The following is a 22,715-nucleotide window of genomic DNA, read 5'->3' on the forward strand; positions in this document are numbered from 1 at the left end:
CAAGGTGAGTCATGAGGTTCAGGCAGCAGGAATTTCCTGCAGTGCTTAAGACAAGCATGCGGAGGCAGGGGCAGCAGAAGGGAGTTCAGTGACCAGCTGTTTTGTTTTACAGACTTTCCTCTGGTATCCTAACAAGTGCAAGACGAGATGCTACTTCTCCTGTGTCTTAGGCCTACAGCATGTTTCTTCTCTCTTTATAGGCCTTTCTCACAGTTTTGAAGTGTCTTGCTTGCATGCTATACATCACAGTATTATGATGCCGATCATCACTGGGGAAAAAATCTCAAAAATACTGTTTTACATGTACAAAATCCTCGGATGACCTCACCTAACTCTCCTTCAAAAAAAAAAAAAAAAAAACAACAACCCCCCAAACCAGTGAAATTGTTGTGACTCAAGAAAAGAAGAAACTGCTTCTTTGGAGTATGCTCTTTATTGATTTCAGCTGTCACTGTGAATGCCCTGTACCCTGCTGTTCCTGAGGTAAGAGAATAAAATCTTAATTTGTTCTCCCTGCTCTGCTGTGTCTGCAATGTTGTTTGTTCTTGCCCTTGTGGAGAATGGTTCTGCTTGAACTCTTTGCCTGTGAACAAGCTTCTCCTAATCTATCTACTGATTTTATTATTTTGTACTCTGTTGAGAATGTTTTCCAAGTACCACAGATGAGTATGCCTCAAATACCACAGCTTTAAAGCACCATCCCTGTCGTAGCACAATCATGTCAGCCAGATTGAGCATAGTAGAAAGCCTTTTTGTGAGTGATGGAGTAACATCCACCCTCCAAGACCAACTGGATGTGTAAATTATTTTTTTTCAAAAGGATTTCCTAACAGCCCGTCTCCTGTTCTGAGTTGTTGTTAGTCCATTCACATGCAAGTGATTTAGATGTCTTTACAAGTTCTAGAGTCATCTGTTCTGAGACAAATCTCCTCTTTCAAGAGGTCTGAAAAGTCAAAAACCTTGGAGAACAATATTTACCTTTGGTAAACAGGGTGTTTTTGTACAGAGAAAGCTCAATAACAAGACTCAAGTTATCATTGCTGCTTGCAGTTGAATAGGACTTTATTAAAGCTCTCAAGGACCAAGCCTGGATGCAGAATTTTGTAGTTTTGAAAAACTGAGAGGACACCAAAAGATTATCACCAAGTAATTCTTTGATGACTGCCTGCTCCTAAAGCAGTGACCCTTTGGTAATGATCTCTTGCATAAGTGCTAAGTGGTTTCCATTAGGCAGGTTCACACTCTCTTTCCTATTCATTTGTGTCCTGAGGTTTCCCTCCCTGAACCTCTCTGAATACACAAATTACCTAATGAGCTGGCGTCTCTACCTTTCCGCCTAGGGAAGTGGGAGGTCTGAATCGCCCTGCTTGCTCTCGGTAGATAAACAGAAGGTGCCTTTCGTGCACACACGACCTCAAGAAACCTGGGAGAGGAGAACATTGATAGGCTTGCAAAAACACAAGAGGAGTGGATTTGGACAATTTACATTAGGGCACACGGAGACTTTGAGATAACTTTTCCCCCTTACATATATTTTTTTCTCATATTTTTAGGTTGTGAAAGGTGTCTTTTACCCAAGTCCTTTATATAGTTTTTGTTTCTCATCACTCAATACCTCTCTGATTCTGTCCCTTGCTACACCAGAGAACTCCAAAAGGGAATCAGTGAGTAGAAGAGACATATGAATTGCTTTATCTACTGCTCTCTTCTGACTGAATCAGAGGGTGTTGCTTGTTTTTGAGACCTCATGCTTCGTGTTTAATAAGATGAGTGACAGCAATACCCATCTGGGAGTGCCACACTCTTCAAAGCCAAGAGGGAAGTACAGGAGAAAGAAAGGCAGAACGGGATGTAGAAGCTCAGGGTCTGGTGACTATTTTAGACCAGTGATACATATATTATACAGATGAAATAGCATTACAGCCATCCTTGTCTTTTTGCTTCTCCTTTTTCTTTTATTTTTTAAGCATTCTTGCCATTTCCACTTTCTAGCTGAGGCTGGTTTCTAGGAACCTGGGAAATGATAGTAACTTTTTGCTCTTGTTGATTTCCAAAGTTCACGTATGCTCCTCTGCAGGCTAAAAATGTCATTGGTTTGCTTCCAAGGATTAATCCAATGCCATGTCCCTTTGCTCCAATACCATGTGGCTGCTTCAGCACAGTGGCATTCTGTTTCAATGCTGCTATGCGACGGGTTACTGGTGTTATGCTAACAACTTTTGTTGATGGGCTGGGAGCCATCTCCAGCTATGCTAGTGCTGGTCTTCAGAGCACCCTTTCCCGATTTTAATCCTACATGGTGAATTTCTCCTGGAATCTAGGGTCTCTAGATATGCCAAATACATCTGCTATCACTTGGTGATGCTCTTCCTATTACACAGAAGGCACAATGCTTTTCTGGACTGAGTTGTGGTTCTGTGTCTTGTAGGTTTGTTTGTTTTTAACTAAACTACCATCGCTTCACGATTTGCTTTTAATTTATTTTAAATATGACAAGCTCTGTTAGAGTGGGATACAGACTGACAGGTGTGTATAAAGTTGGGTACAGACTGGCAGGTGCACATAAGACATCTGAAGTTCATGTAGAATAGCATTTTCAGTGTTCAATTAACCTCTTCATCCCCCCCAAAATCTGTCATAACTACCCGACTTCACCTGTGTGTTCAGATTCTACCCACCCCACTGGTCTACTGCAAATCCCCATCCTGTAAGCTTCAATCACTTACACACAACAATTTATCAAATGCTGTCTTGATGTCCGTGTAGACGAGCCTCTTGTCAAGCAGCCTGTCACTTTAGTCTGGCATGATCAACCTTTAGCAAACTGTAACCCAACTGACTGTAATATTACAATGACTTTAATTTTCAGAATTTGTTCTGAAGTCTGGTATGTGATTGACAGTCATTCTCTTCAGCTTCCACCTGTCCTCTTCTACACATACACAGCTGCTTTTTACAAATGGCACCATTCCCAACACAAAGAATTTACTAACCTCATGCTCCCAGAATCGAATTTAGGTTCATGAGAAAAAAAAAAACTTATTTCCCCAGTTCTAGGACTTTAATTTAAATGCAGTAATCTGTATTTTGCATTCCCCTTTAATCGTACTGCTTTTGCCCGGCAACCAACATGCCTCTTTACTGCAAACAGAGGTTTAAGGCCACATGTAGTTTATTCTCTTTGCTCTCTCCCCTCACTGCGTGGTGAGAGTGCTTTATCGCTCCTTTTTGTCAATACCGCAGAAAACCATCTTCTGTCGCCTGGGTGTCACTGCCGAACTTGTTTGTCGACAGTTCTCACAGCAGTATCACACCGTGGCCTGCACCCTGTAGCTCTCCGACGAGGTGCCTCGTTTCTCCTAAACTCTGTATTCCCTATTTTACGAGTCCACTCAGCTCCTTCCCTACAGCCTCTCCCCACCCCCAAGTTTTCCTCAGCCGTGGCTCCTAGTGTCTCGCCCCACTTCCTCCGACACCCCAGGGGCCTAAGGCTGCCCAGGGCCAGCAGACTGCTGAGGTGCGGCACGCTTACGCCACCGGGGTTCACGCCGGAGGATGGGAGGGGCGGGTGGTGCAGTGAGGGGGGCTGCACCGCTGGCCGGGAGCCCCTCGTTCCCCGTGCTGTGGGACTCTCCTCCGCGCACCCGGGACCGTCCGGACGCGCTGACTAGCGATGACGCGACTCAAACGAAGCGCTACGAGCCACGCGGGACGCCAACCACCGCCCCGCCTCCCCCGGCGCCTCGCGCCAGGGGCCGCCGCGCCGCTCCGCCCTTCCCCACGTTTTTGTCCCCGGGCGCGTTCCGTAGCGCGTGCGGCGGCCCCGGGGCCCCTCCTCTCTGCGGCCGCGCGATTGTGCGGGCCGAGGTAGCGAGGGCATCGCTGGGGAAGGGAGCGCGGCCGCGCGCGCGCGCGGAGGGAGAGGCAGGCGCACGCCCCCGCCGCCGCCGCGCGCGCCCGGCCCCGCTCGCAGCGACTCGCAGGCGCCATGGCGGCCGCTCGCAGCGACATGGCGGAGCCGGAGGGGATGCTTCCCGGCGAGGCGGCGGCCGCCGCGGCCGAGGAGGAGGAGGCTGGGTCCGGGTCCGGGTCCTCGTCGTCGCCTTCGTCCTCCACGGCGACGGCGGCGGCTGAGACGGAGTCGTTGTTGCTGCTGAACGGCGAAGCGGAAAGCATGTCAGAGCCGAGCCCGGAGAGCGCTAGTCAGGCCGGGGACGGGGAGGATGAGGACGAGGAGGAAGAGGAGGAGGAGGGCGGCGAGGAGGAGGAGAGCAGCCTGGTAGGGAGCAGCAGTACGAGCAGCGGCTGCTGCAGCGACGAGACCCGCTCGCTGAGCCCGGGCGGCAGCAGCGAGGCCGACGCCAAGGAGGAGCCCAAGGGCCCCCGGGGCAGCCAGGAGGACGGGCTGGGCCGCGGCGGCGGCGGCGGAGGTGGCGGCGGGGGAAGCAGCTCCAGCAGCGTGTCCAGCGGTGGCGACGAAGGCTACGGCACCGGCGGCGGCGGCAGCAGCAGCGGCAGCAGCAGCTGCAGCGCCACGTCGGGGGGCCGGCGGGGCAGCCTGGAGATGTCCTCGGACGGGGAGCCCCTCAGCCGCATGGACTCGGAGGACAGGTCAGTGGGCGTCCCGTCCCCTCACCGCCGCCCGCGCTCTTCCCCGCTCCCCCCCCCCCTCGGGGAGCCGGGGGTCCCTCGGGCCTCAGGACCGGCGGGCGCCATGTCCGCTCGCCTCCCCGCCTCGCAGCGCCGGGGAATTCGTCAGCCCGCCTCGCCACGGGGGCGAGGGGGCCTCTCTTCCCCGGGCGCCGACTGCCCCTCGCCCACCCCTCAGCAGCAGGGGCTGTCAGGGCGGCGGCGAGGGGCAGCCACAGGTTTCCCCGGCCAACTTGTTCCGGGCGGGGCAGGGGGCGGCCTGTGGAGGGCCGGGGCCCTCCGCCCCGCCTCAGCTGCTGCCCCGCCGGGCCGCCTCCGGCAGCCTGCCCGCTGCTTTTGGGAGGAGGGGGAGCGCCCCCATCCCCCATTTCCCCGGCCGCCCGGCACCGGGAGCAGGCTACGTGGGGGGTGCTGGGGCTGCAGCCATCACTGTGAGGCGTTTCATGGAGAGCTCCGTAGCGGCCCCCGCCGCGGTCTGAGCGCGGGGCGCTGCCTGTTCGGGTGGCGGTGTTTGGTTGCCGCTTTCTTCAGAAGCTGCTGATTTGTTTCACATGGTGCTTTGGGTTTTTTGGGGGGTTGTATCTTGAGCCAACGCACAGTCGGGGTGTACTAAAGCTTCAGGATGGAAAATGGTGTGTGGATGTGGTTTTGCCTGCATCCGCACCAGGGTCTCTGCAGCAGAGTCAGAAAGCTGTGTGGTAACCTCTTGAAGCATAAGGGTGGGGGGATCTAGTTTACTAAAATAAAAAGGAGACCAGCCTTTCTGTATTAGGTGTGTACAAGTAAGAAGCATGCACGCTGTTAAGCGAGGCTCAGTAATTCGAGGTTCAAAGTCATCTCTGGATGACTTCCGTAATAGTAAATGTAGAGATTATTTCTTAGGTTTTTGTAGGTTCACGGTGTGCATTTAATTTTACCAAGACTTTAGATAGGTTCTTGTGGAAAGGCACAATCAGATTCTCACACATGGCTGAATTCTACTTTTCGTGTCTGGTTTAGCCTACTAAGTCAAGCATTTCAAAGAACATGGCTTACGTAGTAGCTTACTTGGCTGTTGTGTGCAACGGTTTAATTGACAAACTGAAAACAGGATGAAAAGTGGACATAAGAACAGTCTTAAAATGCTGTAGGTCTTAGTGTTTTAAAACAGTTTAAGAAACTTGTGCTATTTTTTCTTTCAGTTTAGCATTTAAAAATACTAAGGTCCCTGTTAGAGTTACAATTAAGTAACAATTACACTTTTGTTCATACTTTCAGATAGTTTCATTGTGAAGTATGAAGACTTACGTGGTTTGGTCCAGAAACTTACTTTGAATATATGTTGCAGCAAATTGTGTAGCTGTACAAATACCCATATTTCAGGAGTGGGCCATTACTAGATCTAACCTCAAGTGTTAAAAACAAACAAACAAAACCCTTGTGAGTCAGTTCCCCAAAACCATGTAATTGCCTTAAAAGTCTGAAGAGAAGAAAAATTCAGTTCTTTGGTTTCCATCTGACTCCTGAGACTCATAGGAGTCACATTTTCTTTCTTCCAAACATGTGCGAGATGGAAGGGGGCTGCGTGTGTCTGAGTGTTGGGGTTTTGTTTATTTGCTTGGTTCTTATTTTTTCAAAAGCTGAAATTTTATGTAAAATTACATAAGTATGGGAATAGGCTTCTCAAAAAACAACAGGTACATAATGGAGTTTTAAGATTAGTTTCTTGGTTTTCATAAAATTAAAGTCTAAATCTAGGCCTGGTCTTATCTGAGTGCATGTCAATTTGTGGTTTGAGGAAATAACAGGTATAACTTGCAGGGTTTTCTGGAAGTTCAGTGTCATTTTGCGTTGCTTCTGCACTCCAGAGCTAGTGTGCTACTTTCTTTCTCTGTCATTGTTCTTGTGGTTCTCTTGCTACAGTCACACAGTTAAATCAGTGTATGTGCTCATTGCTACTTTCCAGTACTGTTGGTTCAGACTTGGTTGCAGAAGTGGGACTCCTGTTTAAATAGAGACAACACATCGGGTTTAATTGTTGCAAAGTTTTATATTGAACTGCCTGGCTGGAAATTGGGGTGCTGAGGGAATTTTGTGCTGTAATTTCAAAGGTTCCTTGCTGAGTTGGGTAAGGAAAAGAGCAATGCTGCCAAGAGTGTCATTTGTTACTCCTGGTGATCAGAGATTTCATTTTGTGTGCATTCATTACTGCAGCATGGTAAAATGCTTTATTATTTTTGCTACATGTAGTCCAGCAAGTCGCTTGCTTAATCTAGTGATCCAAACGATTGCTGCTGCTTGGAACCCAGCCACACCGTAGTCTTGTGCCTTTTAGACGATCAGACAGACAAGCAGAGTGCTGCAAAAGGTAGGGGATATGCCAGGGACCTAAAGAGTATGTGAGGTGGGATGATAAAATACCACAGAAGAGCTGGGAATGGTTTAGACTTATAGGTGAAAGGTACAGGTTTATGCGAATATATTAAAGTCCTTAAAGATGTAATCATTCAGTGGTTTGGTCACCTCTGCATTAAAATTAAAGTTTTGTAACTATTAGAGAGTGATATTCTATCTATTAAGTGATGTTTTGTATTAAATAGTATGTTGTATGGTGGTACTTCATGACCTTCGCTGACTTATCTGTGTCTCTGAAGTCCTAAGGAACTTGGTGTCTTATCTCACAGTAGGTTGCAAAGTAAGATTACCAGGGGGAGTGAAAAGAGAGAAAAAGAAAGAGAGAGAGTGAACTAACATGCTTGAATTTATAGTCCCTGGGTTAAGCTAGAGGAAGCTGGTAGAAGGGTATATGATTCTCCTGCTGTAGGCAGGTTTGGTAACATTCACATCATGCCCCTAGGCTTGGGATTTCTTTTCTTGTTTCCTCTTCAGAAAATTTGAATAAATAAGAGGGTGTGGTAAGAGGGCCTGAATTCCATGAGTGATCAAATTCCTGTTTCCCTGTGCACAGTCTTTATTATTCTCCACAATACAAACGTGTTATCTCTTTTGATTTTTGTTTTAGTGATATCAAACATAAATTACAAATAAAACAGCTGAACAGGAAAATTTTGCATATGATCAAATTATAACTACTGTGCATCAACTTTTATTGCTAACATTTTGAATGTATTCTGAGAGTTTTTACTAAAACAGTAAATAATTTGGGGCATTATTGTAGGAAATTTGTAAGTATTCGTAACAACACAGGAAGCGAATATGATGTTAAATATTGATGCCCTGAAACTTGAGGTGGATTTTAACTGGCTACTTCCATGCACACAGACTTTGCACTTTGTTAAAACATATTTCTCTTCCTCCCCCAAAACCCCAGAAACCAAAAAGCAAAGTTGATACCTAGGATAACCAGCTGGCCTTTTCAGTTCAGTAGTATTAGTAATGAGCATTGAGTGCAGTAACTCTGGGACTGGTAGGTATCTTGTTGATCTGTAATAATTTCATATTTTTTTTCCTGGGAATTGTGGCAAGTTCCCACTGCTGTGCTGAAATTTGTCTACAACTTTTGAGTAAGCTCAGGTCAGCTGGCTTGATAATAGGCTGCATTCAAGTCTAATTTATCCTCCAGATTTACAGTTAGAACAAAGACTGTTATCAGCATGTGAATGCTGGTAATTTTCTTGTGCCTTTCCCTAAGTTCATACATGTGCTGAAAGGATAGATGTGTTTTTCCGGAGTTCTCTGGAGCAGCTAGTCTTATCACAGTACTGAGAAGCATTTGATACAACTTTAAAAGAAAAAAATAATGGTTCAGTTAACTGTAAACATGGTAGCAGCACTGGGCCATAGGTACTCAAGCTAGACCTAAGCAGATGCATGGATTTGGGTACAAATCAGTTGATCTGGATGCAGTGAAGATGTATTTGCAGCTCACTGATGTGTTATTGCTGAACTACAGTATTTACTTACAAATACTTATGGTTAGAATACTGAAATAGTTTAAATATTGTTTACTGGAAAGTTTATTAGGAAGTGAATTTAAATCTGAAATAGTTTCATTATCAGATTTTGATTTAGAGAACAGTAGTAGATCCTGCAGTTTTAATAAAATGTTTAGCAGAAATACAAATAGAGCTAAACGAAGGGCTTTTTTGTTCACCTTGTGGAATTGTCTTCTGTCTTTGTACTGTCATTTAGAAGTTACCCCGATCCTCCTCCTTTCATACATCATCTTTACCCTTCTTTAGTAGTTTATCTGTTGTTCCCGTCTCTTACTGACTAGGCAAGAAGCACTGAAAAAGTATGTTTTAGCTGGAGGTATCAGCTGTTTTGCCAACTAGTTCGTGAGTGCTGACTGGTTAGCTGGTAGGCCAGAAGTAACAGGTTGTTGTTGGTCCTATGCAGTAATCTTTCCCTCCACGCTAATTAATGTTCATCTTCACAGTGCAGGCAGTGTTCATATAACTTGCAAGGCTTTTGTTTTTTAGCCTGACTTTTACTGTTACTAACAAAGTCAGTTATTGGGAGGGGCTGACTCAGTGAATACTCAGTAATACTCAAGGAAACTTTTAGCTATCTTAGCCATATTAGACCTGTAGAATCCTTCTAGAAATGTTATTACTCTGTTCCTGTGTAATAGGTGAGCACCTTTAGAAACGTTTCAGAAAAGTGTTTAAATAATAAACCTTTTTATTCTTCAGATTGTTAGACTTTTTGGTTTTGTGGTTTTTTTTTTTTTTTTTTTTTTTGGGTGAAACAAACAGGTTGAAACATAAGAGATTCGGGCCTGAAAAATCCAGGATCTAGGCTGAGGGTTTTTTAGTCTAAAATGTTTAAAATTAAGGCCTTCTCAACCTTTAATATGTATGCTGATTTTAAAATATTAGCAATTTAGAGGTTTAAGTGTAGTATTTATCTAGTTTTTGAGCTCTCAAAACCGAAGAATGTTCAAAACTGATGACGCAGTGATGTGAATTGTATGAGTGATGTTTATGAAGGCAGAATAGTGAATTAAAAATATAATCAGAAAGGCATATGGTATTAATAGGCATGCTCCGTATATCCATGTGACCAGATTAAAAAGTGCTTCAGGCCTCTCTTTGCTGCATAGTCTCACTTATTCCTATTCAGGAAATGAGGAATCATTCATTAGCACTTATGGCAAGGTGGTTAAGTCATTAATTTTTTTTTTTTTAGAGTGTGTGTAATATTGATGCGTCAGAGTGGGCTATATAGAAGATGACACGAATTTCCAAAATTCTGCTGAAAATTTTATTTCCAGCGTTTCTGACTGCATTTATTGTTTCTGTCATTATTTACTTTCAAATTGCAAAATAAACCCCTTGTTTCTGTAATGGTTATGTTCAGGCCTTTCTGGCACTGAAGAAAATAGCTTTTGATGGGAAGACAAAACAGCCCAGATATTTTGTATGGTGAGTATCTTTATTACCAAATCTGTTGGTTGGTGTAATTGAGTGGTTAACATGAGGTCTTTTTGTTAACAAGTGAAAGAGCTTTGTATAATGAGCTGTTGTAGTTATTGCAGTAAGATGTAAATATACTTCATAGAATTTGAGAAAAACATTTTCCTATTCAGTGTAAAAGATAAATGGTACTGCTTTTATGTTGTACTTGTACTTCCACACAGGTGTAGGTGCATTTTGTTTAAATTTGTGACATCAATAAGACTGGCAACTTCTGAATATGAGGTTTAGTTGGGGGTTTGTTTCAGGGAATTTTCAAGGCAGTAGTAGAAAGAGCTGTCTTTGTGGGGGGAGGTTGTGCCTTCCACCACCACCCCCCCGCCCCCCACCTTTTTCACTTTCCAGTTAAGTTAAACTAGGTGTTATATGCAGCCTGAACATCCATTTGGCAGAGGTGTGGCATCATGCATTTCTGGAGATGGTCGCAGATAAAACTGTGATGCAGTGGAAGTGTTCTGCCATAGCTACTCTTACTCAAATTTGCACAGCTTTCCAGTAGTTTTATTATATTTACATCTGTTTTGAACAACACTATTGAATTACAGAAAAATGGTGGGGGCATAAGCAGTATCCAGAGCTAGCATGGAAGACAGTAGTTTGTAAGTACACCTAGAACCCATTCTATTGGGGTAGTTGTGGAGCAGCCTGTCATTGAGTAAGTGGGGACATGGCGCAGAAGGGAGCAAATGGAGTATTTGAGGTGGGAATAGGGGTTACTGCTGAGGGGGAGGCATGAGGTACGCGCTTTTGGTTTGATAGGGAATGAGAGATGTCTAATAGCCTGAGGAAAAAGCATGAGCTTAACCCAAAGAAAGTGAAAAATTGGTCTCTGCTGTTAAGGAGGCAAGTAATTGCAGGGAATCCTTGAAAAAGGTGGGAGTGTAATCTCCAGTTAACCTGTGGAGGAGAAGGGAACAGAAGAGAGTAAGGGACTACTTTGTGTGAGTAGTGAATTTTACCCGCTCTCCCAGTTGCTGTTAAAAAAAAATGAAAAAAATGGTGGCATGACTTGCAGAAAGCCTGAAGTGGTAGTTTTGGAATGTTCTTTGAGGTAGAGGTTTCATAGTTTTGTTACCTATCTGTATAACCAGCTGCTTTTTATAAGTTTTTATGTAATCTGTCTGGAGTTGTTAATGCTAGAATATGAATGTATTCAAATCAATTCATTTTAGAAAATGAAATATAAATATTGCATTTTATGCTTGCTATTTATCATTGGGGTTTTGATGTGCTAAAATAGTGTTTACAGTTCTCAAATTGTGATTTTTTGCAACACTAAAACCAACAACAAATAATTGGGAAAAAATGTGAAGCCTCTCTCTAAAGATACTGGTGTGCTTTTTAACTTGCGGGGGTGGGGGGAGTGTGGGGGTGTGGGTGGGATGGGGAAAGACATGGGATTTCTTTTCTGGTATCTCATATTCTTCTCTAGACTATCTTTTGCTAAGCTGCAGTTGCTAATGTTTAGTGGATACTTTGTTTAATAGAGGGTTAGTTAAGATAGATGCAAAGGTATTTGCTAGTGATAGAAAAGCAAAAGATTTGTTATGATCTTGAAAGTCCCGTTGTCATCCCGATGCACTGTAAGAGAGTGCTGTAATTCAGCAGTTTGTGCAGTGTCAGACAGAGTAAAATGAAACAAAGTTGTTTGAGAGGTTTGTAAAGGACAAGATTCTTGATACATATAGTAGTAGTATTCTTTATTAAATATACTTTACCTAAATAAAATACAGCATAAAGAATCTCCACTTAATGTTGTTTCATGCAGCATCTTGTACAAATTACTAGTTCCCCTGTAAAATTGGAACAATGCATTTTGATCACTATAGTTTATTGCACTGTAATCAACTTAGATTCCAAATATAAAAAAAAAAATCTTAAAGATGCAAAGACAATATTTCATTATATACGCAGTAAACAGAGAAACATAAACCTTTCTTTGCACTTGAAATAAAACTACTTTTAGCATGTCTTTAAGTAGACTTCCTTAGGCTAATTTGCATGCCAAGTTGTAGATTAGACAATTTGTACACGTAGTAGTTAATTCAGTGTCCAGCAGAACAGGAATCGGAACTCAATTTATAAGCTTCTATTACGAATGGAGTCAGTTAGTGGAGTTTTACTTTGCTGATTCCTCTGCTTTTGATGCCAGGTTAATACTTGAAGTAGCACCTGATCACTGGGGTATGAATAGGAAAAGCTGCTGCTATATAGAATGCTATCCTATCTGTGAATTTTTATTCTCTGTTAAGTTGAACCTAACATGACAGTAACTGAAACCGGAGGGGATTTTCAGGTCTCCTCTGGGAGATTTGTACGTTTCTTTGGTTGCTTTATCTTCAGAGGTTTGTGTTCTGGGGGTTAGGGAAGGTATCCCTAGGATGGGAGAATCGGAGGGTGGTTTCCCTAACATCATGCCTGAATGCTGTCACCTTCCATGTGCTGATTACACCACTTCATGTTTATTATGGTTCTTGAGATGGAAAGCATGGTTCAAGGATTTATTTCCAGTGTTTCCTGAGTGACTGAATGTTTCTTCTGTGCTTCTCCTAAGGTGTGCTACTTAGTAAATGTACGGTTTTATAAATAAAGATTGAAAATTATGAACAACTTGTTGCTGTTCCGTAACTTTCTAAGAAGATCATCAAGTTGAAGATAATGTTCTCAGAAATGAAAGTCAACTTTATTTGAATCTTTAAGGCAGAACCACTTACAGTTTCTTGATTTGTGTAATCCTTTTGCAGATGTAGTCTTTGTGCTGTCATATCACAAGGCATGTACGTTTAACCTGCTCTGTTCTTGCTGCTCTTTAGATATTTTGGCATTCCAAGGTTCTTTATTGTGTTACCTGTTCTGTATGCTACAAATCCGGTGATGACCTGGGTTTGTGTTATGTAAATATTATGAGCTCAAATATTCTAGGGCTAACAATCTAAATAATCAAAGTAAGTGATCTGGGAGAGTGGAAAAGGCTCCAGGGAGGTGGTGATTCATAACACACTTTCTCTGTCTTGTTTTGTTTCCTGCGCATGTTTGTTATTTTAAGCTCCTTTGATTCCTCTATCTTGAAGAGCTTTTCTCTCTTAGTCTGGTTTTATATTATCAATGCAAAGTATTAGCAGTGTCACTCTCTTTTCTGGGTATTTATACCTAATCTAGACATAGTTGTACACTAAAATAAGATGCTGCTTTAAAAAGAACTTAAAACCAAGTTTTTCAATGTTGTATAAAATCTCTCCCTTGATTGTTTTATTTTCTACTACGCTGATTTCTTAGTAGCTACATAACTATATAGACATTCAGTAGTTTTGCAAACTTATTTTTAAGATTGATTTACAAATACTATTTGAGTCATGTTGAGAAGTTTTTGTTAAAATTACTTAATCTGTGTAAAGCATAGGCTGGATTTTTTAAAAAAAAAGGCATAAGTGAATCAGAAGCACAAGTGCTTCCAAGTGAGTGGGTGCTTTCTGAAATTGTGCAGTCCTGGAAATCATGGTTTTTTCCCTTTATCTAGAAGTTGCATTAATGTTGCTCTTTAAAGGTATCAAGAACCTGAAGGTGCTTCTGGAAAATGCTAGACTGAAGGAATGTTGGTTTGGTTTTGGTGGTTTTTTTGTTTGTTTGCTTATTTATTTTAGTATACTATCCTACCTGTATAAAATTACTTTTGGTTTTGGAGAAAGATATGTAAAAGTCAACTAGTAATACTGATTCATCAAAAGATATTCTGATAAGTAGAGTTATTAATGACAGGAGAAAACAATAACACTGAGAAAGCTGATTTAGTTGTAATAGTTTAAATGTTTGCTTGGTTTGGTTTCAATAGCTTAAGTGTTTGTTAAGGGCTTATAGATTAGAGTTGCATACATATCAACATTTAGTAGCAGAGAAACTGGAATAATAAAAAAAAAGATTGCCCATAGCACTTAAACCGAAAAGTAGCATATAAAATTTATTGGAAATGGAGGACAAAGTGCTACGTTGGACTATGATTCTATAATCCATTCAAGATATAGTCTAAAAGTAGAAAAAAAAAAAATCCAATTTGAGTGGCAACAAATCAATATTTTATTTAAAAGGGAATACCTTCCTTTCTTCTAGTTCAAAAAACTTTGTGTAAGACATTAAAGAGTACAGATGGATATTGCTGGAATAGGGCCTACTACAGAAATGGCTAAACTGCTGATAAAATAAAATGGCTGGGAGTCACAGTTTTCTGATAGTTCTCTTGATAGGCTCCACTTAAAATGCAAGAAACTTGCTGCCCTGACACACTTCTCTGGAAATAACAAAACGTAGGGGGCTTTTTAGTTTTGTTTGTTTGTTTGGTTTTTGTTTTGTGGTGGTGTGGTGTTTTTTGTTGTTGTTGTTTTGTTTTTTTTGTTTGTTTGTGGCTTGTTTTTTTTTTTTTTTTCCTCTCCCCTGTGCCTCTAGAATCATCGCATTTCAGATGATCTGACACCTCACAGCCCTGAGAACCTAGAATCAGTTGCTGGCTTTCTTAATTAGCTAGTTTTGAGCCACCCAGGAAAAAGGTAAAGGCTGCAAGAGGTACAGCTTAAGCACATGTATGCTTTCTCTAGTCTACCGTAGAATGAAAAAATACAAGGAAGCCCTTCAGACAAAAGTTTGTAGTGTATATATAGCATCAGAAAAGACACCGATTTGGGATGCCCCTTGACCTCCCATTTCAAGATGAAGCAGAAAGATGATGGTAAGTTTTATAGTCAGAGGTGTGGCTGCTGCTAAGCCTGCAAATACTTAACTGCAACACTGTTTTTGTTAGACCTGATTCGCCCACTTTTTTCTTTCTTGGGATTTTAGAAAGGGTGTGAGGGCAGGATATAAAAGAAAGATGTGTGCATATACCATCTCTTTTTTTTTATTCCACTTGAGTCTTTTCTTGACCAAAAAGTAGAAGCACGCCAACTCAGCCCAGGAAGGGTTGGACTACTGAAATGTTTGTATCTTTCAATCCATGAATGGGCTTTTCAGTCCAGAGTGTCTTTCTGTCTGCTTGGGTTTATCCAAGAGAGGGAAAGGTTCCTTAACAAAGGGAAGGTAGTAATGGTAATTACATCCTTTTTCTTTCTCATCTGAAATCCTCAAAGCCTGTAAGTTGGAAAGTAATAATGCATATCAAACAGGAGAAACAGAACAAAGTAGGGAAAATGCAGACATTCTGGCAAACTATTGGTTAACGAAACAAAGACATTGAAATAAATTTATAGCTAAATAAGTTAAAGCAAGTTTTTCTGTGTTTTTTCTAAGCTGTTTTTCCCCAGCCGCGAGATCTGTTTAAATCCTGACTGCCATTATCAAAGCAGAGTGACACAAGTAGAATTTAAGCGCTTGTGGCATTCCCCTATTGCTAGTGACAGACAGGTCTGGGTTTGCTCCCAAGCTGTAAGCAGGCTCCAGCTCCATTGTAATGGATCTATAGACCATAGCCTGATGAAGAACATTAGACATTTGAGTTTCAGAGAGTTCAACTCAGGGGTCATCCCAAACAATAGAGCATCAAAAACAGTCACTGCTGGAGAGAGCCTGCATACACAATAGCTGTTTTTAAGAAGCACTATTCAAAAGACTGACTAATTACTAAAATTTAAAACTGTTACAGCAAGCACTACATAGTCTTCAAGTTTGTTATCCCTATTTTCATCCTAATCTAAGCACCAGAATCAATTTGAAGTAAAAATCACAGCTTTAGTGGCAAGAACTGAATGCCTTTCTAAAATACCTTCTTAAACCCACACCTCATTTTACCAAGTGTGCAAACAGTGCTTTCCAAATGCAGCAAGGTAGAACTGAAAATACAGAATTTCTCAGAAGACTCAGACCTTTTCCCCTCTTCCTCCTACATATTTCTTCCACCTATCAACATCTTTGAAACGATACTGACATTTAAAGTGAGTTCATTAAGAAACAACATTAACACAGGCTTATGCCGAGGATTCACTACCTCAAAGGTGCTGTTTCAGGTTTTATTTTTAACTGTACATACTTTACCTGTAGCTAGAAATAATACATCTTCATAATCAAGATGATTGAAGTTTTGTTTAGCATCACTGTCATTTTAAAAGGTTAATACCTGCACATCTAGATGTGCGTGTGAACCAGATGTGTCTAGCTGGTTAAATCCAGTCCAAACTGTATTTAAAAGCAATCCTGAAACTGAAAAAAACAAATAGCTAAAAAACTAGCAAGAATTTTGAAGTCATTTATGGAGAACAAAAGAAGGTCTTCAAGCATTTTAAGTTCTGGATTATTCTTTTCCTTTAAGAGCAAAATTAAGCTATTGTTGGACTCATGTAAATACAAGTATTTTCTGCTAGGAAAAAATAAATGTCCAAGTTATTCTTAATTCAGAATGAACAAATTTCAAACCATGTATTTTACCATGTGCATATTTGGGCGCTAGTTGTTGTGTACAGTTAGATGTGAATGAAAATATAACAACCCTGGGATGTAACACATTAAAGGAAATATTGTATCTGACATTGTTCCTGACACACACTTGTTTCTCCAAGGAGGTCAATTTCCTCACTAGTGCAAGTAATTCCTTGCACTGCATTTGATGAATAGTATGCCCCCAATTTTTCTTTCCTGTTTTTGTTAATATGTCAGAAACATGGACAGTAGGAGTCCAGAAGGAGTATGTACAGAAACCAAAGGAGCAGCATAGAAGAACGTAATTTTTACTTTTCCATGAAAACCCATTAGCAACTGTCCACTTGAAGTAATAGCAGAGGGAGGCACTGAACACACACACACACACACACACACACACACACACACACACACACACACACACACACACACACAAAAGGCCAATCAATTTGCTATTATACTTTTAATGTCTGCTAAGCATATTCCCTCTAGACCTTAACTGAAGTAACCTTCCCTCAGGCAAAATTCAGGCCTAACAGATGGGCCTTATACCATGCCCTTGAGGGTCAAGAAACACTAGTTCAGTCTGATCAACAGGAGCTCATTTCAGAGTTACAGTACCTCCACCAAGTGCACTTAGCTTGCAGCCCCCAGATGTTCAGTAGGTAAGCAGAAGACCCAGCTGATTTCAGCTAACACCAAGGGAAACGACTGTGACAGATCCTATAATAAATAACCATATCTTGTAAAGCATCACATTAAAAACGAGCAGAGATTTCAGGGAACATACATCGCAGGGTTGCTAAAACCAATACCGAGTAGCCTTCAAGCTGCACGCTACACTAATTAAAGTGAGAAATCTCCAGAAACAGTTTCTTATGAAGTACATAGTGATAATCCAGTCATAAAGCATTAAATCCGTAGAAGATAGCCTCCAACTAGATGAAAACCATAATTAATATTCAAGAATCCAAATACTACAAACCTCAGCGGAAGTAAGTGAACATTTTAGGGGAAAAAAAACCCAACAATACCACAGTCAACCCACCAAATCTTTTCCCAAACAAACATAAAACCCTCCTAGTTTATTTAGCTTTCTAACAGTCAGTGAAATACACTGGGGTTTCTGCATGAAGCTTCAGCTACATTGTTCCAGTCCCAATGATGAAGCTTAAGAAAGAAAACTCAACAGTAGCTCTTAGATAAAACAAACTGGGAATAATGGAAACATGTGAATGACAGTTGTTTTTTACAGCAACTTGAAGGGTTAAAACCTAGAATCCAGCTGAAATCTTTTAACACATGGAAGACTAAATCACAGTTAGGAGTGGTGAGGGTATGTTGCGTTTCATTTGCAATATGAAATAAATTCTCATGCTATACAGGTTCATCATTTGAGTTATTTTTGTCTCTACTTAGAGACATTAACCAGATTGCATGCCTGTTAACCAGAGAAACCACACTTCACCTGCATGAGTGCACACTTTCCCCCCCCATTCTTTCACAGAACTCATTCTGTGTTACATTTTTTCATTGCTTTTCCACTTAAGACTAGGCTGTAAAACTGGGGAGCCCTCAAGAGAACTACGCTAAACACCCCTTCATAATCTATCCCAGTTACCATACCTCTTAATTGGAAGTTTCCTTATGCGTATTTATAGGGTTTTTGAGAATGGTACTAATGCTGTCAGTGGATGTAGAAACTCAGACTGACTGTAAATAGCTTGAAAGTTTTAGGTTCTAAGTGTTTATGAAGTACTGCACTTTGGTACCTTTCAACTATGAGAAAGCTAGGGTTACTTACTGATGTCCAGTAGTCTGAGGCAGCTGTTACAAGAGTGCTGTATCTGCAGTACTTTGCCATCCTTGGTTAAGCAACTTCCTGCTGGAACCACTGGTCTGTGTTACATTACTGTATGCAACAGAAGTGATCAGGCTATGTATGTGCCACTTTGTATGCATTCAAACCTAATTCCGAGTACCGATTTTGAGAAAACTATATAGATAACTTAGGTGTGTGTGTAGTCACATTTAATTATTCAATTTTCCTATCATCCTATTGGTAAACTTTGCTTTAAGAGCACAGTTTTACAGATTTCTGCTTTTAGGGGTAATATTTTGCTTAGGCATCAGCTGAGGAAGGAGGGGATATTAGTCCCCTCATTGCATCTGTTGTGGGCCTAGTGTGGTGGAAAAGTTTGGATTGCTTGCAACATTCTTTGCTCTTAAAGCTTCTGTCACTTTCCTGGAGGGATCCTAAACTACTGTTAACAGTAGCAAACGCTGTTTAGAAGGGTAGGTTCAGCAGGGTGCTGGTTGCATTTTTTTTTTTTTTTGGTAAGTTTCTGGTGAATATAAAATAAACTTTTTGGAAAAGGCAGCAATATATATGGAACAGATTCAAAACTGTATCTATAGCATTCTGTTGGCCACCTTTTATTTGCTAGTCACAGACTGCGAGCTTGTATGTCATGAAATAAACCAAGACTACTTAAGCGGGTAGGGGAGATCATAGAGAGCTGTGTGTATAGAAAAGGGAAGAAAATAAAAATATGGAGCATGTGGAAAAATGCTGTGAAGCAGCAAAGAGCCCATACAACTTTCATGGGTAGAAGTCATGCCTTGTAAGTTGTTAGATCTTTTTTGAAATTGGGAGGGGGAAAACCCCCAAACCAAAACAGGTCATGTAGTATTTGTGCAGTATTTAGGAAATACGTATTTGATATATTAAAGCAAAAAAACTGTTGAATAGGTGTCTAAAACTTTCAAGTTGGAAAAGAAAGGCGTTTACTAGTGGGTGAGAAGGGGAAACCTAAACGAGGCAAATACCTGTGACAGTTGCAAAATTTATCACATAAAAAAAAAATGCTAGCACACTAGTGATTAAAAGAAGATACAGATAACATGAGAAATTGCTAGTAGAAGCTTTTAGAGCAAAAGAGTAAGCTTGGAATCATAGAATCATAGTTAGGGTTGGTAAGGACCTCAAGATCATCTAGTTCCAACCCCCCTGCCATGGGCAGGGACACCTCACACTAAACCATCCCACACAAGGCTTCATCCAACCTAGCCTTGAACACCGCCAGGGATGGAGCACTCACAACCTCCCTGGGCAACCGATTCCAGTGCCTCACCACCCTAACAGGAAAGAATTTCCTCCTTATATCCAATCTAAACTTCCCCTGTTTAAGTTCTAACCCATTACCCCTTGTCCTGTCACTACAGTTCCTGACGAAGAGTCCCTCCCCAGCATCCCTATAGACCCCCTTCAGATACTGGAAGGCTGCTATTGCTGATGATCTCTTCAAATTTTGAATAATGTACTTTTTATTAATCTCAATGTGTAATAGATTAATAATAGTGGGTATGGAAACAGTGGTGGTCAAAAATACGGAACACCACATACACCTTTAAAAGCAGAATGCTTTATCATAGAAATCATGTGTGAGAGGTGGAGGAGAAGAGGGATGTGATAGAAGTTAGAAAATTATAATTACGAAGTGCTGAATAGGAAGTTGTTTTCTTTCTTTAAAGTATATAATTAGATTTTTTTTTTCCTTGCACATTGGTCAGAAGAATATGTAAAGACACCTATGTAAAAATTACTGCTGCATACTGGGCTGCATTAGCAAAAGTGTGTCTATATGATCAATAGAAGTGATTCATTACCTCTGCTTGGCACCATAATGACACTATGTCTGGATTACTTTGTCTGGTTTTGGATTAATTCCAGATATTCTTATACTGGAGAGGATTCAGTGGAGGGTCTCCAAGATGATTAGAAGGCTGAAGCAAATGATGTGCATGGAGAGGCTGAGAGATTGTGTTTCTTCAGTTTTAGGATAGGAAGGGCAGGGTTATTGCTGTTTTCAGTGACCTGATAGGTTTAGCAAAGGAGGAACCAGAGTGATTTCAACCCTACAGCTGCCAAGGACAAGAGGCAACAGACAGAAGTTGCAACACTGGAAATTCTGATGACATGTTGGGAAATTTTCTCTCTCCCCCACAATGAGATTAGTCAGACACTGGGAAAATTGTCCAGAAAGGTAGCAGAAACTCCAGTCTTTGAACATGCCTGTTAAACAACTCAGCTGGACAAGACCACAAGCGGTCTGATCTCACTTGCTCCTGTTTGAGCAGGAGATTTGACCACCTTGCCTTCAGGGGGCTTTTCAGAGATAAGCTATTCTGTGATGCTGAGGCTTTGTGGAGGCAAACAACATAAAGGTCCTAAAAGGCAGAGAACAGGTTCACAAGGTAAAAAAGATATACCAGTAGTTACTTAATGTTTATCCAGTAAGAATATCAATCTGTCTCCCTATTCTTGGCTTATATATGGAAAGAGTATACTCTGCAATTTCTTTCTGATCGATTTACATTTGGCTCTTTATCTGCCAAGGTACTGATCAGATCAGACCGGCTGATGACAATGACCCCTGGTGGCTACATATTCCCGCTGCTGCTTCTGGCTACTCTAAGAAAGTTTTTTATTAGAACAGAACAAAAAGCACTAGTTTAGACAACGAATGTGACGGACACCGTGCTGGGGCAAGTGTGGGAATACCTTAAGCTTTCTGAAGAACTTCAGTGCTCTACTCTTTTACAGGATTTTATTGTTAGTGGTGTATGCTGGGATAGATACATGTCTGGTCTGACCCAGCATTCCTTCCACCCTTCTCAACCCTCCATCACCATTCCATCCCCCACCCTGGGAAATAAAAACAATGAATGGCTGCTTAATATAGCTCAAAAATGGCCTTGTTAATAACACGAGAATTAATTTTCTGACAAGTCAGTGAATTGGAGAGTTTTCCATCCCTCCCTTTTATTGCCAGTGTCCAGGAGAAGTTATACTGTCAAGTAGCTATTTCCTGACTTTGTTTGTTCTAGTTAAAGTAATGAACCACAATAAATAGTAAGTTTGTGTCAGATTTTCTTTTCAACTTCTATAAATATATCTGAAACCATACCCAAACAGTTACAATTTTTATTTGTTCTGTTAACATTCAACAAAGATGAACTTTGGTGTGTTTGTTTGTCTTGCAGCATAAGCAGCACTATTATGGATGTAGACAGCACAATTTCCAGTGGGCGTTCAACTCCGGTCATGATGAATGGACAAGGAGTTCCTGCCTCCTCTGCAAAAAGTATTGCTTATAACTGTTGTTGGGACCACTGCCATGCTTGCTTCAGCTCCAGCCCAGATTTGGCAGATCACATTCGCTCCATACACGTGGATGGTCAGCGAGGAGGGGTTGGTGTTACTTTTTTTTCTTCTTCTTTCTTAGTTGCCAGTATTTTGCTCTTTGATGACACTAGCAAGTTGTATATTTTAAAGTGTCAGTTCTTACTAGTGACAACAAAAGTCGGGTCTTCAGCAGTCTGGCATTAAGCATTTAGCTGTTGTTTTCTGTGTAGTTCACTAGATTTGGTATTATGTGCTTTTAATTGAATGTCTAAGAATGTAGTGAGTTCTTAGTAAGTGATTTAAAGCTGTCAGGTTTTTGATGCGCTAACTTCTTGGCATCCTGAAGCTGTTGGTATGTCTTTAAGTGCTTGTACTTGGAATTAATTTCTTAAAACTCGTAGTGTAGGTGTTACTGCATGTGAACTCAGGTGAAGTCATATCTCGATTTTTGTGAATGGAGTCTCATTAGAGGTAAAATGTATACAGAATGTATAATAGCAAAGATGAAGACTAATTGACAAAGTCTCGCCAAAACAGCTCTATAGTACTGATGGCAAGTATACCTTCAATATAATTGCATCTCGTTTTTTTATTTATTTTTTTTTTCAATTGAGTTGCATATATAATCATGTATATTTCAGTCCAGTCACTGGTCAAATGATGCAATTTCCATTGCTCTCACAATTTTAATGTTTCAAACCATCTTCCAGTAGAGTAATTTCAGCTCTGTAATTAACTACCTGCACCTCCCATATTGACTTTGGTGTCTGGAATATGTCATATAAACTACCTTTACATCAAACGCAAGCAGTCTGCCTGCTTTCATTGCTATATGTTGCAGCTCTTTCATTTCTTGAAGAGCTAATATGAATCCTTAACCTAGAAGAGTTATTATCTTTTGACTTTTTGTCCTGTCACTTCTCCAAAAGTAAAATATTAGGCCATTATGGTTTAGCTTGAGTGAGTAAGAGACTTAAATAAAATGCTAATTTGCATTAATTTAAAGATTTTGTTATGTAATTGTGTCACTGAGACAGCTGTGATTCTGGTTGTATTTGGCTAGT

At 41.1% G+C, this 22,715-nt stretch overlaps 1 protein-coding gene across 2 annotated transcripts in view; it reads left to right on the top strand.

Annotated features, from left to right (window-relative positions):
- The first annotated feature begins 3,814 nt into the window (after positions 1–3,814).
- Positions 3,815–22,715, top strand: part of AEBP2 (AE binding protein 2) — a 46,368-nt gene continuing 27,467 nt past the window's right edge. For both annotated transcript variants that reach the window (XM_065683557.1, XM_065683566.1), the window contains exons 1-2: positions 3,815–4,611; positions 21,510–21,717. In XM_065683557.1, coding sequence (XP_065539629.1) covers positions 3,989–4,611; positions 21,510–21,717 — 831 coding nt within the window. In that variant the 5' untranslated portion in view covers positions 3,815–3,988. The remainder of the gene's footprint in view (positions 4,612–21,509; positions 21,718–22,715) is intronic.

The sequence above is a fragment of the Lathamus discolor genome, chromosome 1, assembly GCF_037157495.1.
Source record: "Lathamus discolor isolate bLatDis1 chromosome 1, bLatDis1.hap1, whole genome shotgun sequence".
NCBI classification, from domain to species: domain Eukaryota; kingdom Metazoa; phylum Chordata; class Aves; order Psittaciformes; family Psittacidae; genus Lathamus; species Lathamus discolor.